This window comes from Stegodyphus dumicola, chromosome 2 (assembly GCF_044657685.1).
Source record: "Stegodyphus dumicola isolate Sdum_Otavi_A_Nest chromosome 2, ASM4465768v1".
Lineage (NCBI taxonomy): Eukaryota > Metazoa > Arthropoda > Arachnida > Araneae > Eresidae > Stegodyphus > Stegodyphus dumicola.
The window spans coordinates 94,296,026-94,316,382 of record NC_140769.1 but is presented as its reverse complement, the minus strand read 5'-3'; the positions used below and the strand labels follow the sequence as shown (position 1 = coordinate 94,316,382).

Genomic DNA, 20,357 nt, shown 5'->3' with positions numbered 1-20,357 from the left:
CGAAGAGGAAACATTTACTTGAGATCTGATAATTAGAGCATATCGACCATTATTTAGTTTTTTCTGATGTTAGTGGTCGTCTTCGCTAGTCAGCTAGGTTTCTTGTATTAAGTATGAACTCGAAAACAAAGCTTAAATAATTAATTTCAAATAATCAAGTTCGTGAGACCGTCTAATACACCATTATCTACAAGCAAAGTCAATACAGTGCCGACAGGAGATCGCAGTTTCTTCAGATAAAAATCTTCTGTAGAACTTCCCATACTTAACTGTACTCATATGTCTCTATTTGTAAAAAATGTGGGTCATGCCACGGCATCCAATTCGAAGATATGTCCTTAGCATCCACTCCGCGTGAAATTATATCTGCTGGATTACTCTCCGAGGGTACATGACCTCACTTGAAGTTCTCGGTGAGACGCTGAATGCTTGAAACTCTTTGCTTATAAATGTTTTAAGTCGATGAGTATTCCTATTTAACCACGCAAGGACGATAGTGAAGTCTGACCAGAGATAAACTTGGTCAAATCGTAATTTCAGTGATCACAGAGTCGAAGCAACCATTTTGGATAGAAGTAAGCAAGCGGATTCAAATCTGGGAATCTTCCTTATCTTGAGTGGAGCAACTTGCTTCACAAAGATCGCTGGTTAGGCTTTACTTTTGGAATAGCTTGAAATTAAACCTTAGCTCCATACGTAACTTCTGAGCAATAGCAAACCTATGATAATTTTTTTCTACATCGCTGCTTACACACATCTCGAAATACGTAGATCTTTGATTACGGAAGGCGTTGAGACAAAATTGTGTCATTCAAGAGATATCGGTCTAGGAAGTGGTTCGTGCCGATCAGTTTGAAGAAACCATAACCTTTACACAAATATTTTAGCTCTGTTAATGGCTGGTCCAACTAATTCTATAGGATCGTAAATGTGAGCTATATCTTACAACATTGTTCGTTTGATGTGATGTATGTGCTGCCAGGTTCAATGGGCACTATGAAGGAAAAATAATTACTATTGTGTGTTCCACTGCACTTCTAGAGCTTTCACAATCTTTCCTTTTGCTGAATAACGGAAAGAATATTTTCCGAACTCCGCTTGATTTAACTTAGCATTATCATTTCATATGACAAGTTTCATTCCATCACATTCAAGTAACTGGGTGAACTTTCTTGAACACTCTTTAGTTAAGCAGCCGACAGAACTCCGTCCATGTAGAAATCGGTTAAAACTACCGATGAGGCTAGAGAAAAGCTTTTTATTTCATCAAAAGCTATATAATGAAGCGTCCGCTGGGCATATAAACTGGTACATAAAATAAAATGAATGGTTGTTATATAAAATTAACTGAAAACATTACTGGAAAATTAGCATTTTCAATAAACTTTGGTCTTTGTGAATTCAATACATTATATTTGGCAATAAAAGTTCCCCAGCTAGTTTACAAAGAGCTCTTGGACAAATTTTAAATAGATATAAAATTCCGTTTGCTTTAAATTATTTTGATGACATCATAATATTCTGCCAGAATTTTGAAGAATATTTAGAACATCTTAAAATAGTATTTGATGTACGTGCAAAAGAAAATATATACTTTTCAAACTATTACAACCAAATATTAGAACCCTGCATTATACTTAAAGAAATTAAATAATAAAGAATTTGCATGAAGTATGTAGGTTTCTCGAATTGTGAAAAATCAACGGTGCCTAGAGACGTCAAATTTTGAATAACTAGTCCTCCACTCGAATATGGGCATCTGGAAGCCCAATTTTGGAATTTAATTTGTTTTATTATCTATTTCATATTTTTTAAAACTAACCAGCTTTTGATTGACAAACTGAACAATTTCAAAGCGAGTAATGGCAACACTGCAAACACACACACATACAAAAAATTTATCTCCAGCGCGCGTGATTGCGTATCGGAAATTCTAAAGAAGTGCTCTCTTTAAATAGTATTTTGTGATAATGCTGAATTTTATGGTTTAAATAGCGAATAACGTGATATTTAATAAATAAAGGTAACACACAAAACGTTAAGAAAACGCCACTTTGGACGTAATATAAAATCTGAAAGCTTTCAGACATTTTTTACTACTATTTGCAGGAATTTTAATGTATATGTTGATCATACTGCTTTAGTTTGGCTTAGCAATATAAAGCATCCTACAGGCAGACTAATTTCATGATCTTTAAAATTATTTATGTATGATTTTGATATAAGATATAAGAAAAGGTGTAATAATGTTGAAGCTGATATGTTAACAAGGAATCCTATTTGCCATCATCTGTGTGTACTAATTTAGTATCATGAAAAGATATTGATGATTATCAAAATTTAGATAATGTAACCTAAAATATAAAAAAATTAATAGTGTTTTAACTATAAAGAAACAAGAGCTATTTAAAATTGCATTATCAAAATCTCTTCGTTCTAAATTACTTGAAAATGCTATATATTGTTGTATCATCAATGCTAATTTGTTATCTCCTAAATATTGCTGAGTTCGGATACTACAAGATATCAGATATCATCGTAAACATTGTGAAGTATGTCAATTTAATTAAAAAAGGTAAAGATATAGAGTCTTCTCTTCTTGGAAAGCATACACTAAGTCGAGACTCTATATGGATCTAAGCGACTTATCATTTTGTTCAGTAAGAAAACAGAGAAGCGTAATAAGGGTGTAATAGATCTTTTATTCAGAACTCAAATAAATTAAGAGAAGACACTTCTTGTACTTAAAACCAGTCAGCATTTATGGCGTAACTCAAAAGTAATGAATCAAAATTAAAACTAATTTAAATCTTATGTTAGCCAAAGGCTACACAAAAATGAATGACGTGAAAGTTGGCTCAAATCTATACCGGTGTGACCAGCACTATTGACAAGAATAAAAAGCAACGCCAAAGACAGACTGCTATTGTGGAATTTCAAGTAGTGATGTGGCCTTCAGCAGGGGAAACACGCTGTGATTAAACAGTCTGAAACGTTTCTTTAAATATTACCCAATTCTACATCATTTGAATACGCACGAACTAAAAATTTGCATTCTGCAGGAAAACGGAAAAAGAGGTTGATACAGAAAACGGAAAAGGATACTGAATATAAAATAACTGGTTAGATAAAATAAATGAATACTTTGAAAAGAAAATAAATTTAGTTTAATGCAAGCATTCCCATATGTAAGTGAATCATTGACCTGTTATCTATTGCTACTGATGGTGGTTTAAATTATTATAATTCTTATAAAAAGTATATTTAGATTGCTTTTGATTCTGCGACTTATTATGCATTGAAATTTTCGTCTAAGAGTGTAACTACTGAAACTTAGATGGCATGCTCAGAAGAAATGTTTCAGATTCAGGTTATAATGAAAATTTTCAGTGATAAAAATACTGGTTTACATTCTTCATAAGGTTAAGCATCTTTTAAAAATCCTAATGTTACACAGTTATTAAATACTGCTAGCAGACCACAAGTTAATAGCAAAATCAGAAGAGTTAATCTAACATAACTAGATTAAAATATAAACTAAATTCTTATCAATGTAATATTGCATGGACAAAACTGCTGAATTGTTCAAGTTACTGAAAAATATAATAATTCATCATATTCTGTACCAAAATTTCCAATGAAACATTAACTATATGATCCATTAATCGAAAAGCAAGTTCTATATCTACCAAAATGAAGAAGCTAGAAAAATTGCTCAGAAAAGCTCTGATGATTACTATAATGTTAACAAGGAAAGATATGACACCGATTTTAAAGCAAATAATTTAAGCTTGGTGATTTAATAATATTGTATCAAGAATTTCAGTATCCTAACACCAGAAAACTTTCATCCTCCTTTATCAAAGCCTTATAAAACTTTAAATCACTATTCTGAAGTTACTTTTGAAATAGATAAATCAAATTCTCTTAAATAAAAATAATTGCGAAATTGCGCTTTCTAACAGGCTCACACCTTTTAATCCAACAAACAAATTTAAATTAATCATTTGAATACGCACGAACTAAAAATTTGCATTCTGCAGGAAAACGGAAAAAGAGGTTGATACAGAAAACGGAAAAAGATACTGAATATAAAATAACTGGTTAGATAAAATAAATGAATACTTTGAAAAGAAAATAAATTTAGTTTAATGCAAGCATTCCCATATGTAAGTGAATCATTGACCTGTTATCTATTGCTACTGATGGTGGTTTAAATTATTATAATTCTTATAAAAAGTATATTTAGATTGCTTTTGATTCTGCGACTTATTATGCATTGAAATTTTCGTCTAAGAGTGTAACTACTGAAACTTAGATGGCATGCTCAGAAGAAATGTTTCAGATTCAGGTTATAATGAAAATTTTCAGTGATAAAAATACTGGTTTACATTCTTCATAAGGTTAAGCATCTTTTAAAAATCCTAATGTTACACAGTTATTAAATACTGCTAGCAGACCACAAGTTAATAGCAAAATCAGAAGAGTTAATCTAACATAACTAGATTAAAATATAAACTAAATTCTTATCAATGTAATATTGCATGGACAAAACTGCTGAATTGTTCAAGTTACTGAAAAATATAATAATTCATCATATTCTGTATCAAAATTTCCAATGAAACATTAACTATATGATCCATTAATCGAAAAGCAAGTTCTATATCTACCAAATGAAGAAGCTAGAAAAATTGCTCAAAAAAGCTCTGATGATTACTATAATGTTAACAAGGAAAGATATGACACCGATTTTAAAGCAAATAATTTAAGCTTGGTGATTTAATAATATTGTATCAAGAATTTCAGTATCCTAACACCAGAAAACTTTCATCCTCCTTTATCAAAGCCTTATAAAACTTTAAATCACTATTCTGAAGTTACTTTTGAAATAGATAAATCAAATTCTCTTAAATAAAAATAATTGCGAAATTGCGCTTTCTAACAGGCTCACACCTTTTAATCCAACAAACAAATTTAAATTAACTTGCAGAGTTGCGCGTCTCCAACCTGCACGCAACAAAGTGGTGACTGCTGAAACTGGGAATTAGACAGAGTCTTGAGAAGGGTTTAAGTCCCTTTTTATTTAACTTTAGAAATTACAAATGCGTGCTCTTGACGCTCACAAACTACGCCGACCCGGCGGTAAAATAAAAATAAGAAACTAAAAGAGATACTAACAAGTCACTAACTACGAGGCTCTCTAAACGTAACTAACCTCACCGCGTTTTACAATACCACTGATACTTCAGCAAACTCTGAATATTACGTTGAAAGATTAACAATTTGCCTAGGCAAGCACACAGGCCGAAACGCGTGGTTCTTCAATTTCTGACTAACTACCTCCGCGCTCGTGAAGTAAGAAAAGCACACTTCGAACTCGTTTCCTTTCTATTTAACTCAGAATACTTCCGCTGATAATTTGAATCCTTACGCGTTCTACTAAAATTTACATACTCTGGCATTGGCAGTTCCAGGGGAAAGTAAGGCTTGACAGGAAAGATAATTTAAACTTAAAATAAATGTTAGTTAAAATAAATATAAACCCTACAAACTGTTAGAAATAGTAAAATACCAGTTGCGACTAAAAAAAACTTTTATTTTCAAATTATTCATTAAAATTGCTTTAAACTCTTAAAAATATTTATAACTTTTATAATCCGATGAAGACACCAAACCTAATTGTGACAAATTATTCCCGAATTTGATTCTCTTTGAATTTGGTTCCTTTCTTATATTTCGCTTTCTATATTTTCAAAGCTTTTATGCTTGCAATTTGTTGTTTACGTTCTCCAAAGCCAGGAGATGAGGAGAGGAAAAAACTCTAAACCACTATTTACAATGTAGCCAGAATACCTGACATTTAAGCAAAAGTTTACTGTTCTGTACTCTATGTATATTACTCCTTGCATCCTATCCTTAGGAAAGATAAGCAGTGATGAGACTACGTTTTTCGTCCCTCCTAGGTCCCTTTGTCCCTCCTTATATTCAAATCAATTTTTTAGGAGACTCAGCTGTCGTTATGAATTGACTGAGTGCTCTAGCCTTAGTTTAGCACAATGTGATTGAAACTTCCATTTAAATGCTTTTTACACATAGAAAAGCGATCGTGAAATTTTAGATACATTAGGTATTTTTTGGAAGCAGGAAAGATGAAAAATGAGCAACGCCTTCGCCGGGAATAGAACCAGGGACCTCTGCAATACGCACTCAGCGTGCAGACCACTACACCACGAAGGCACGCTAAGAAGGCGAGAGAAATACCTTATACACTCACCTTTTTAAAGAGCGAGTGGGGTTTTAGAGGACCAAATGGCCAAATCCTGGGTGTGGAGAATCATCATCCACCACCCATTTAGTTCGGGCGCCACTGTGGAGACATTAGGTATTTTTTGGAAGCAGGAAAAAGGAAAAATAAGCAACGCCTTGTCGGGAATCGAACCAAGGACCTCTGGAATATGCGCCAGATCATTACACAATGAAGGCACACTAAGAAGGCGGGAGAAATACCTTATAAAATAAAAAGGGAAATTTGACTTTTCTGGTATATTTCCATAGTAAAGGAAAACTACAATATATACATTTTTTAAAAGATAGCACTTTTGACGATTAAATATACTACACTTAATAGCAGTAAAAATTTTATATATACTTACCAATTCAAAAAAGAACATAAAAAAAGTAAAAAGTCCAAAGAAAACTAACACTTAGTGGCATTCAAACATTAATTTACTTTTGAGACTAGAACAGAAACACTATCATATATGCATTTGCATATACAGTAGACGCCAATAGAACACTTGTTCATATGAGACAGATTCATATAACACGGCGAAAAAATTGTGAACGTGATTGTATAATACGCTAAAAGAAGCTCGTAAAACACATTAAAAGAATGCGACAGATGTTGCGATTTAATTACATTTTAGCTCCTATAATTAAGATAACTTTTGGCGATTTAGTGAAATGGCAATTCAGAGTTATCACGAGAAGCACGTTTACCTTTGAGATCGACTCGTGAAGACAAAGTGAAAATTTTATGTTTCGATAGAATTAAAAAAAAAAAAGAAAAAAGAAAAATAGAAAAGAAAAGAAAAAGAAAAAGAAATAGAGAACACAAGAAATTGACTTAGAGGAGCAATGACATACTGAAGCGAACCACGCAAAATAAAGACCTTTTCAATCTGGCAAACCCTGCCATGGAGAAGAATTTTAAGAAGAGCAGAAAATGCATATCTCTTGAAGAAAAAATTAGCATTTTAGATAGGTTAAAATCTGGTAACTCATTGCTAAAGATTTAAAACTAAGCAAGGCAACAGTTCGAACAATACAAAGAAATGAAAACATAATATGAGCTAGAATTCCATCTAGATCCGTGTTTCCCAACGTGGGACCCACGCCCCACAAGGGGGCAATGCGACTGTTAAAGGGGGCAATTAGAAAATGGACTCGACCAGAGTTTAAGGGGCAAAGAAAGTTCTAAATATGTTTCATGAGGTGAAAATTTTTCGGAATTTCATTTTTTATTCCCCAAAATAAAGAAAAATGTAAGTGATGTACACGTATAAAAGTTTTTAAATTGCGGTGCATTTTAAATATTTTATAAAGAATTCCTGCTGTAGACATGGACATTTAAATGCTTTTAAAGGCAATTAAATAACCGACATATTATGCTTTCCAGACGTTTCTCGCCCATTTCAACCAACGAATTAATTTTATTTTTTTACTGTAGGAATAGCAACCGGTATATTATTCTTTCCTTGAATGGCAACAGCAGCTGCTTTCAGCTTTGTTTCTATTGATCTTATATTTATTTATTTCAGCCCTTAGTGAAATGAGGGGTGCAAGCAAGAAAAACCGTTCATCGGTATTCGGAGGCATATTTAAAATTTGGTTTCATACCCGGTCCATAAACGGTCAACTTTTGTCCTTTTATGCCAATAATGCCTGACCAACAAATCAATGAAACTATGTTGTCTTGAGGCACATTAAGGCAAAACATAATGCTGATATTAATTCAGATTTGAATTATTTTCGCACTTTAAGGAAAATTTTTGAAAATAGAGTAATATTAAATTGTCTATTTACTGCTCATAATGCAACTGTTAATCGTGATCTTGAGGCTATTTATTTGATACTCTTATCAAATTTCGTTACTCATCACTTAATCTGGGAAAAGCCGTACTATAGAGGAGAATTCAATCAAGCCATCAATATCAGCATTTAAACTGTTCTAGAAAAAGATAACGAAGACGTTAAAGCTATGACACTAAATAACAATACTGTTTGCAGAAGAGAAGAAAGATTAAATGAGTGAGGCTATTGAAATACAACTTGTTGAAAAGCTGAAAACAAGAAAATTTTCGGTGCAAATGGATGAAGGAACTTTGAGAGACACTGAGGCCGTACTTGTAACTTATGTAAGATATATTCATAAAGGGGATTTTGCCGAAGAAATGTTCTGTAAATCATTAGAAAGCACCACTACCTCCAAAGATATTTATAGTAAGCTAAAAAATTACTTAGATATAAAAAATATACCAATAAAAATACAACACATCTTGTACTGCAGATGGTGCTCCTAATATAATGGTTGAAAAATAAAATAAAGCACGGAATAAGAGAAACGGTTGCTTAAAATTGATAAAAGATGATAATCCAGAAATGCTTTTTGCGCATTGTGTTATTCACAGAGAAAACCTGGTAGCTAAAAACAATTCGCCTGTTCTAAATGAAGTACTAAATTCAGTTATAAAGTGTATCAATGCTATTAAAGCTAGAGCCAAATGTGAACGTCTTTTCAAGTTATTTTATGAAGAACAAAATGAAGACTATATGAGACTTGTACTTCACACTGAAGTAAGAAGGCTGTCGAAAGGGAACTGCTTGGAAAGATTTATGGAACTATTTGATACTCTTAGTTATTTTTTAAGCGACAAACTTGAAATGAAAAATCCGTTAACGGATGATAACAAGGCAACTATGAGTTATTTAGCCGATATCTTAAAAAAATTAAATATATTAAACAAACAACTTCAAGGAGCAAATAAAACTTATGATGCAAAAGAAAGATATTTGGTTTCATTATCTTTGTTGAATTATGTCAGGCATATACTATTTACCACACAAATTTTGAAAAGTCTCATTGGCTCCAAAACTGTGACATGTCTACTGCTATACTTTTTATTGTTGATCATCTGAAAATTTTATCGGCTGATTTAAAAGATTTTGTAACCTAAAACAAATTGATTTTCCAACTTGGATGATGCAGCCAATGCTAGTGGATTTGGCTGATATTTCAAATATGCAGTAAAAAGAAGAACTCGCAGAAATTCAAAATGATGAGTCAATTAAAACTTTATTTAATATAAAAGGAGCGATGACATAGCTTTGTGAGGAAACCGGAATCAGATATCCAAATGCAACAAAATTTGCAAGAGAACTATTGTTACCGTTTCCATCTTCATATTTTGCTGTTAAAAAAAAAAAAAAAAAAGAAAAGAAAGCGGTTGGATATAATGAAACCGCGAGACTTGAGACTCAAGTTATCTAAATTGGAACCTGACATAAACTTTCTTTGCAACAAGTATCAAGCGCAAGGAACTCGCTAAATTTAAACAATAAAAATTACTAATACTTAAAATAAAAAACTTTCACTAAAATGAGTTTTTTCTTGAACTTCAGTTCTCCATGTTTTGAAAGTTCACTTACTGTGTTTGCTCACAAAATTTCGTAGTCATTTCTTCCTAAAAGCTATCATTCAAGTTTCTTTCGCGAATATTTCAATTTTTAAGTATTAAAAATTATGTATATGCTAGGGGAGCTTAAGATTTTTTGAGAGGATTAGGTGGGGCATAGCACAAAAAATGTTTGGGAAACACTGATCTAGATCATCAGTAAGTTTGAATAAAACTACTCGTCTAAAAGACACTTTAATGCTTAATGTGGAAAAGTGTTTGAGGTTGTGGATAAAAGATTGCTCTTCAAGGAATAGTAATGTGAAAAAGCAAAAGGCAACAAAGATTTACCACCATGCAAAAGAACTTGAAACCATTTTTTTTAGTGAATCATATCGACACAAATTTAAAGCCAGTAAAAGGTTGATTTAACAGATTCAGGAATCGGTTTTCCTTGCGCAATGTCAAAATTGTTAGAACAAACGCATCAGCCGACATAGGAGCAACCTGGGGATTCCCAGAGAATTTTCACAAAATTGTAGAAGACGGAAGTTATACTGTAGATCAGGTATTTAACGCTGACAAAACTGTGTTATATACAGGAAGAAACTGCCGGGACACTCTTACATCTCGAAAAATTAAATATGCTTCGAGATTTAAGGTTTCTAAAGATAGGATAATTTTATGCTCAAACGCATTTTAATTAACCTTTAATTAAACCCACGAGCAATGAAAGGTGTTGACAAGTCAAGCGCTTTCTGTTTCCTAGCGCACAAATAAAAAGGCATGGGTAACTAGGTGTTTTATTTCGCGGTTGGTTTTACAACTGCTTTGTGCTGGAAGAGGCAGATTACTCAAAAAGAAAACAAATATCAGTTTCACGACTTGGTTACTTATCGTTAACGTACCAGGATACCCAGAAGTTTTAAATTAAAGTTTTTACCATCCAATACGATATCAATCCTACAACCAAAAGACCAGAAAATAATTAAATAATTTAAATTAATGTATATGCGGTACACGTTTGAGCACATTGTAGAAAATATGGATTGTAATCAAAGTACTACTAGAGTAAGGGACTTACGGAAAGATTTTTGAATTTTAAATAGCACTTAAATTATTTCGTTACCTCTGAAAGAACTAAAATTTTCGACCCTTAATGCCTTTTAGGGAAAATTATGGCCTGAAGTTGTTATTATAGAGGTTATATTATTAGATATTATATTAACTTCCACAACAGAAGCAAATCGCATAATAATTATTGCTCACACTTTTAAGTGGAGAGGAATTCGTCGACATGTTATTGAATTAATTAATTCTAATAACCAAAACTTAGAAGGTATTTCTCCCGCCTTCTTAGCATGCCTTCGTGGTGTAATGCGAAGCACACTCGGCGCGTATCGAAAGATCCGAGGTTAGAGTCCCCGCGAGGCCATTGTCATTTTTCACGTCTTTTGCCTAAAAATAATATAATGTCTCTACAGTGGAGCGAGGTTCGAATCCGGCGAGGGCATTGTTCATTTTTCAAGTGTCCAGCACCAAAATAACCTAACGTTTCTACAAACTTAGATGAACAAGAACTTATGCAACTGAGAGTCGTTCGAATCAAGCGATGAAAAAAACACATTACGAATATTCTGTGAGCCAGAGCAACACTTTACTTAAGAATCATAAATGAAGGATTAGAATTGCCAGCAAATCTAGAAGAGCATTTAACGAATAATGATGCATCAACAAAACGCTCTGACGAATTTAAGGGAGGAAAAACTGAAAAATTGCTTAGCTGCATATTTCGAAGCATAAGAAGATTTAGAAAGTAACTATAATAAATTGTTAAAATCGGAAAAAATACCCTTTGAAAAAACGAAAATATTAGAGACGAAACAAGTGAATCTTCAAGCTAAGAAATACCACAACCAACATTTAAAAGAGGATAGCACTGGAATCTAAATATGAATAGCTCTGATAGTGAATAATGTCAAAAAGAAAAGTGTGAATGCTACTTTTAGTCATAACTATTGTTCAAAAGGACTGAAAAAACGTTTTTAATTTCAATATTCATTTATTTTTAAGAGAAATGAACAATGTTTTCATTCTCACGTATTAAATATGTAAGATTCTAGCTAAAGTAACGTTGTTTTGGAAGGCTAGATCTTTACTTCAACTGTAAAGCGACTGTTTACTAAGTTCAACTGTGTCAGTAACAAGACGAAGGAAGTGTGAAAGACCTTTTTATTCAACTCAAGAACAATGTCTACAGACGGCACTGCTGGTGTTTACAGGGCCTCGCTAATACTTTTGGTGACAACTCAAAATGGAAAACGTAAAATTTAAAGTAATTGTAAGTTGAATAATCCGCCTATAGAAGCGGCAAAGAAATATTTAAACACCTAGTTGGCTCTTCGCTACCATCGATGTAGACTAACCGACAGTTAATATGCTCGGCCGGAAAATAGCAAGTTTAAGCAACAGAGAAACAACGTGGTCGAAAGGCAGAACACGCTTTCTAGGCACTCTGTCTGAAATAACTCAGATACTAATTTAAATACTCGCTTTCTATCCTACTTTGCATAATGCACGAAACCAAAATCTCATTCTGGCAAGAAAGAGTAGGTTGAAAATGAGAGTCTATAGGAAAGGTTGCTTCCAAAATAAAGTTAACTGTTAATAAAATTAATTAAAACTCCAAAAATATTTATTTTACATCTTTGTTAAGTAGTAGTCTGTATAAGTGTATGTTTATGTGTAAGTAAACTGTATTTGAGCCGCTTATTTACTAAAACTATTAATTGCATAAAAGAAGAGGTAGAAAATATGTATTGATAAATTTTTATACATTTCTTATGAAAAAAAAAACAGTTAATTGTTCACCGGCCTTAAAAATTACTGTCAATGTCCTAAGCCTGATTATTAAAGAAAATTGTGTTAAATATAACAAGAAAGTTAATCACTTTGAGCTGTGAACGTCCTGTATTTGTATACTGTAAGTGACTCGTAAAACATGGATTCATATAACACGTAACGTATCTACCGTGTTATAGGGGTCTACTGTATTTCATTGCTCACCCCGTATGCCGATGGAGAGAATTCTCTTGCGTGTTGGTTAGGATCTGTACGTAGGCAGCCTCAGCGCCGGGGTATAAAAGCAGTCTTCACATGACTACAACCGTTGTTTTTTCAATGGTTAGTTCAGGCTCGGTAGGGACTGTACTGGAACTATCTTGCCTGCCTTTTGGTTGTGGAGACGCTGCATGGTTGATATTTTCCGTTGTATGAGAGGAAACATCCCCGTCGATCGACTCGGAGAGTTTGCCAGGCCTTGAAGATTGCTTGAGGTGGCCAGCGTGCACCTGGTACCTCGATAAGGTGCTGTACATATTCTTCCTCGCTGTCTTTCCCATGTGAGCGCTTGGATAAAAAAATGACATCGACTTGACAGCCGTTTTGGTGACCTGGTTTGCCTGACTTGTGATTTATACTGTTCTGCTGTTTTTGAGATGACCCCGAGTATCCTCCCACAGAAGAGGATATGAAAAGCGATTTACTGTGCGTACCTCTCAGTATGGCCATTTTATAGCTAGTCGGGTCGACCTATAGTTTAGCGGTCCCTTGGACCGCTTCTGGAGAGGAGTATTAATTGTGAAAGGGGAGAACCTGGATCTGAGCTCCTTCTTTGAATGAATGTATTTCATTGCCAACATAAGTGATTTAATGTCGGGATGCATTACTAAATTTACAGTCTTTTTTAACTTGAAACTTGAAATGTTTTCGCACAGTATTTAGCTTGTTGCTGATAGTTTTTGCTTGTTGTTATGTTGTGTGATTTCGCTTATATAATAAGCTCGAAGAATATTTTTGTTAATGTGATTATCAATCCCCGTAGTTAAAAGTTTTTCCATTTTCCTGAAAAATATCCTTTCTTTTCTGTGAAATAGTACCTTTCATGCTTACTGCATTTATAAATGCTTTTTTTTTAATTCGAGTTTTATATCTTTTATTGCCATTGAAATGGTCGAACACTACAGTTTTTTCTTCGCGACCTCTTTTCCAGACTTTTTTACCATTCTCATAAGCTTCGTTAACTTTTCTTTTAAAATCTAAATTTAAAGGTTTCTTCTTCATTTATGAGATGGAATATTTACCTGTGTTATTTCGTTTATTAGGCATTGCAATGAGATACAAAAACTACAGCAAGACGTATGTAGTTTTCGATTGCCGAGAAAATATTAATACAATAAGGGCTGACAAAAAAGTTAGTAGGTCATACCAATGCATAGAAAATCATTAGAAGTACATAGGTCATAGCAATGTATAGCAAATCATTAGAAGTACATAGGTCATAGCAGCTGCTAATGGGCTATGTTAAACTAATTTTCATCGTCGCAGCTACAAATGCGTTAGCGCTATGTAACCTAAACTGATGTTAATTTATTACAATTTTTTCATTATTTGCTTATTGTGATAAGTAACAGAATATTGTGGAGGCTGGATACAAAATAGCCGCAAAAGCGAATGATGTAATTATTTTATAGCTACAAAGTCCTTTGCTACTTGCCACAATAAGAGCACAATGAAAAATAAACAACATCGGCTAAGGAAGGTCACAAAGTGCATTAACGGACACGAAGCAATTTATGTACATTTATGCTTACAGAAAAATGAAGTTTGAAGATAAAAGCGACGAGTCGCTAAGTTGCGCTCTCGTAAGTTGAGGACTACCTGCATATATGCGAATATTTCAGATTTGATGGGAAATGACAGAATGTCTAATAGGCCATAAAGGAAGTATATAAAACGATCATTTTTAAAATATCTTTTAAAGCAAATCCTTTTTAATGAAAGGACGGGAAAAGTGTTAAAAAATTCATATGTTTTAATAGGGACACACTTCTTAACCCATGGCTTATTTATTCAGTTTCATTTATGAAAGTTTCTTTATAATTAATTTAAATTTCATGTTGAAATTTACATTAGATACTTAGTATTTACTCATACTAAGTATAAAAAATATACATAAATATTACTAAGCATGAAATGCAGAAAAGAATAAGTATACATGAAAACATGATGTGTCATACGAAAGTTTTAAAACCATTTTTAATTCAATATCTAAAGTAATATTAAAACAGCTAACATTTTAAAGGAAAAGGGTTCCTGATCAGACAATATGCACTCAGTAAGCTTACAGAATAAAGAAAGACTTATTGCCTTTCGATGGAAAACAAGTATAGTCTGTCTGTGTGCCTATTCTGAAAATTTTGGATTAGGGCTAGGTTCATCCAAACATACCGTAAAGTTTTAATGCCAATTAAAAACAAATTATGGTTGAATTTTGTTCGATTCTTAAATACGGATATAAATGTGATGTGTTTTAGCAATATTTAGGTCTGATTTGTGATCGAAGATGAAATATTATTTACGTCATCAAATTCGCCATTCTTGTAAAATATTTTTATGTTATCCTTTCGCCAAACAGCCCAGTATCTGCATTTAATACCAGCATAAATACAGTTTGGTTTAAAAATACAGTTCTAAGCCTTATCATATTATACAGATCAGTAGTAAAGATCTCGAAGGATTTTAATTTTTTCTGTGATAAGCAGATGAATAATAATGATATATACTTAAAATGATTTTTATACTTTTTGATCTCGAAATCTGCAATCCATTAAATAAACAGCGAAACTTAACTCCACTCTTTAGGCATCAAATATAAAATATCTTTCTCTGATCATAACTGAGACCATGGCGAAACCATGGCAACAAAGAAGTCTTAAAGCTAGTCAACAAAAGCCGGCAATATTGAAACTTGTTTTACCTTTGAAACTTCATCGATTAGGGTATACTTATTGGGGAATCTGATTTCAAGGATCGGGATTTTAACAAATTTCTTTAAAATATGACATCTTTCCAAAGAATAGTAATTCCGAAAAGCTTCAAAGAATTTCAGGTTCCCTCAGAGAGTATATACAATTTGGCGTCAGGTTCTGTAGAAATTCAAAAACGGCCTCCAAGGTAAGGAAAGTTTCGTATGATAAAATGTATCTTATGTTTATATATATGTGTGTATAGTACTTTATCAGAATTGTACATTTGCATTGGATATTATGTTGTTATTTTGGCTAACGTTAAACTAGTCTTCTAGTGTCTAGTCGACAAGACTTAGGAAATTAGGAATTAAATTTCCTATTGATATGAAATGCAGAAAGACATTAGCTTTTTAAGTTAATGGAATTACATTACGTTATTATTTATCAGATATGATTTAAATAAAATTTATTATGAATTTACATTAATTAGTTAAATTGTACAGTTTTATATTACCGCTAGTAATGTCATGTAATGTAATTTTATTGCTAAGAAGATCATACGGATATTTTTGTATTAACTAGTTTTATGTTAAATTCTAAACTGGAACCGATTATTTGTGATTAATGTAATTCTAATTTATGTTGAACTGTGATATGACGGCTAACCTTCGGTCAAATGTAAGGATTTACCGTCTTTTCGCAAAACGTTTATTTGGCAACAATTATAAATGCGATAATCAGTTAAATATAGTTTCAAGCTTCAATACTGAAAGCAGAAATTTGTCACCAATATTCACTAAGGCTAACTTTTTATATCAAATAAAGATTAAATGATGCGATTTATAGCTTTCGATCCTGAAGTTTAGTTTACACGATGCGGTGAATCTTTACATTATGGTAACTTGGCGATTTTTTGGCGAAACTTTGGCGACCAACCCTGCTACAGCAACCTGCTAGTTTTTTTTTTTTTTTTTTTTTTTTTTTAACGCCATTTTGTTTTCACAAAAGTAAAAGCATTTCCCCCCCCCCTCAACATTTTTCCAACAATCTGCTAGCCGAATTACGCTTATGCTAGAACTTTTATGGAACAAAAGTACTTAATCATCACGAAGATTAAGTGCGAAATTGGGAGAAAGTGTAGAATCGCCCGCTGCTTGCCACGTTTTTAAGAATTGCATATACACGGTATCCAAGTACACGTCGACCTATTTTCACTTAAAAAAAATCCCAGAATTGCTCAAAAATGGCATTGCACACACTCTTGACTTTATTAGCTAAAATCCCCATTGGAATTTTCCGGAAAAATGTAACATTACATGTCTCATTATCTCTCATTTCTCTGAGACAAAATAATCTGTGATTCAAACTGTGTACTTCTTAGATTATTGCTAAAGTCTTAGCTAGTAACCTTTATCGCCTTACCAAAATGTCGCCAAACTACCTGTTACCATATTCTAAAGATTAGTCCACAAGGCTTACATTATTGTTACTTGCCTTTATTATTTCCCAATTGATAAGCTAAATATAAATTTCCAAATTACTTCTTTGTATTCATTTAATAACAGTAACAACCATGTTTCCATTACTCAGTTCAATCAGATTTGAAATAACAGGATAATTAAAATAATTTGAAATTTTTTTTAATTTCGAAAAAGTAAAAATTATTTATTTGTAAAATTTTCTAATATAGTCTTCTGTTTTCAGTAAAATTTTATGGTTGCATGTTACGCTTAAAGACATTACGTTCAAGGGCCTTTACTTTGTCTTAAATTTAAACCTTATGTATTGACAAACTAACAACATAGGATATTTCAAAATTATTTTAGGAATCGCTTGAACAATTGGTAGTAGGCCATCTTTCCAATTTAAGAAATGAATTTTAAAAAGGTAGGCATAGTACACCAAAACTTTTTTTTTTTTTTTTCAAAAGATGCCTTTTAGTGTAAATGTATTAGATTGACATTTTAAATGATATTTTTAAATTAATTAAAAATTGTTTCTTATTCTAAATTCTATTATTATTCCTCATTCTGTTGTTTCTTATTAAAGAAAGCCGGTACTCAGAAAAATTTGATTCTATAATTGTGAAATTGGATTAGGAAACGACTGGTGAAATTCTTGGAAATAATTTAGAGCGAAGTTGCTGGCTTAGATTAATTTTCAAACTATTTAAAGAAAACTTGCGAAGAAACTTATTAAAAGTACCTTTATTTGTGATTAAAAGTTTCATATTGGTTTAGACAGCATTCGCTAATAGCTTACGAGCTTCTCTTCAGCTGGCTTCCAAGCGACAATTATTAATATTTTCCACAAATTTAGCCCGTAAAATATGAAATGTTTTGTTTTTAATTTACTACATTTTAAAATTTTATCGGCGGAACCTTTAGCTCTGTCTAGACAATATAGAAAGTTGCATTTTATATTTGCATAGATTTTATAAATCCTTTTAGATTTTATTAAGGCCTTTTATCTTTTATCTGTCTTACCTTTTTAGCACTCAATTTTTTCCCATACATTTTTTATCTTATTTTAAGAAATTTTGTAATCAAAAGTACATATCTGAAGTTAATATTTAATGAAATAAAATCTGTAACGATATGTTTCGACCAGTTTGCATAACTTGCAGTAGAAAATTCTTCGAAGATGAAAGTTTCATCTCAATACTTAGGAGGAGTCATAAAATATAATTTCCTTTCACTTTATTTCTTAATTTTTTAGGCGATAAGCTTCCGAAAAATACTACATAACGGAATATTTATTTCTTTAATAGATATCACTCAAAATATACTTCTTCTACTAAGAAATTTTATGAATCTGTTAAAAAGCCCCATCAAACAATGGGTAATGCAAAGACTCCTCTTGCAAAACCTAAAGAATATCTTAAGAAGCATAGCAGAGATACAAGCAAGCCAGGTAATTTCAGTTTTCTTTTATTTTAAAAACATACATTTATTACTAAATCCACAGAACCCTGCTCTGTGAATTTCTTTTCAGACTTTTAAATATTGTAAAATTCACAGTTTAAATTGATAGTTAAGAAAATGTGCAAAGTTGAGTTTTGTGCCACAGAACTTGCAGTGATTTCATAAACTTATTGTTTCTTAATTAATTACTGTTTTCTTCCCTTTCAAATAATTTTAGACGTCTTTTGAAATTCATTTACATGTTTGAATGAAAAATTAAAGTTTATTGTATGTGTGAGTTGTTTTCGCTCATTATTTTGGAAGAAAAAATGAATAGTCATAAATTTAATTTATGATGATCTCTAGCAATAAGGAAAAAAAACAGATATAAGTATGGCATATAAACATATATATTATGCATTAAGATGTAAGAAAACAGATATATATTGTATTAAGAACTGAATTCATTGCTTATAAGGTATTTCTTCCGCCTTCTTAGCATACCTTCGTAGTGTAGTGGTCAGCACGCCTGCTTCCAAAAAAATACCTAATGTCTCTACAATATAAAATAAACGAAGCTGATAATTAAAACGAGAGAAGTAAAATTTTGAAGAACTCTTTTAAATGAGTTTTTAAATATAAGAATAATCAAATTTTAAGCACAGATCGATATTATTTTCTTAATTTCTGGATAAAATTTAATTGGTATTTTGTGTGAAACTAATTTGTTTGTAACTGAATGAAGAGACTTTTAAACAATGCATTTCTGCGTTTGAACATGCCTTCTCTCTGAATCGCTTTATAGTACATCGTTATGACAAACATGACCTGGAATTTAATTCAAAGGGGAAAATGTTAGATTTCGATATACTTTTCAAGGTCTCAGTGTACTCTGTGTATGATGACACAAATAATACATCTGTAATAATACTATTTTCCATTATCAATACATATTTAGATTATAGGTGTACTCCAACTGCGCTGATGAAAATTCCCCCCCCTCGTCCTGCTATAGTCCAACTGCGCCGATCAAAATTTCTTTCCCCCGTTGCCTACAGGGTAACAATTTTATTTTTCGAAGCCAACTGTAGCCAAGAGGAAAATAAAAATAAAGAAATATATTTTTTATAAATGAATAGTGGATTTGTTGCCAATCTAGAGAAACTAAGCTTCGGCAACAACAAAGATAACGCCTTCTTTTATTATTATTGCGAATTAAGTCATGCTTAATCCTTTCTGGAATTTATTCCAGGAAATAAGTGTTTAAGATTTACTTCGTAATTTTTAGATGAGAAACACTGAATTGTCTGTGAAAAATCGTTTCTTTTTTGTTTGTTTAATTTCTTTTATACATCGCTTTAGATTTACTTTTGTTAATTGCTCTGTAACACAAAAGAAATTTTCAGAGGATTTGCAGAAGGTTTCGTAATAATCTTCATTGAAGATCTGATGTCAGAGCAACCACGGGATGCAAACATCACACGCTTTACTGATTACATAACAGAGAACTACCTAGATGAGGATGCAAAATTTCTCCCGATACTTTGGGCTTGCGCTGATATTTCATCGGAAAGAACAACTAATGCATGTGAAGCATTTCATTCAAAATTCAGAGCAAATTTTTATCATTCCCATCCTAATATATTTGTCTTCACAGATGTAATTCGTCAAATTCGGATAGATATATACGCTGAAATAAATGGTGTGAAGCAGCATAAAAAAATAACAAACAGGAATTACGTAAACAGGAAGGAAAGAATCGAGGATTTACTTAACAAGCGCAGGTATGGAATGATTTCACGATTAGAATTCCTAAGACGTGTTTCATGTTACCCAAAAATTGTAAGTTAATTATTGCAATCTATTGTATTCAAACAAATTAATGTGAAATATCATAATAAATGTAATAATTTTAAATTACAAAAGTATTGAGAAAAATATTTAAAAACAGGTTAGCACGATAAAGAATA

General features: G+C 32.1%; 1 protein-coding gene across 2 annotated transcripts in view; it reads left to right on the top strand.

The window, feature by feature from the left end:
• The window catches only part of LOC118189185 (enkurin-like), a 77,981-nt gene that overhangs the window by 24,568 nt on the left and 33,056 nt on the right, over positions 1-20,357 (top strand). Inside the window, exons 1-2 of one of the 2 annotated variants that reach the window (XM_035359743.2) lie at positions 15,453-15,689; positions 18,255-18,397. In XM_035359743.2, coding sequence (XP_035215634.1) covers positions 15,574-15,689; positions 18,255-18,397 — 259 coding nt within the window. In that variant the 5' untranslated portion in view covers positions 15,453-15,573. Of the gene's footprint in view, positions 1-15,452; positions 15,690-18,254; positions 18,398-20,357 lie in introns of those variants that run through there. The other variant, XM_085810935.1, reaches the window with a different exon arrangement.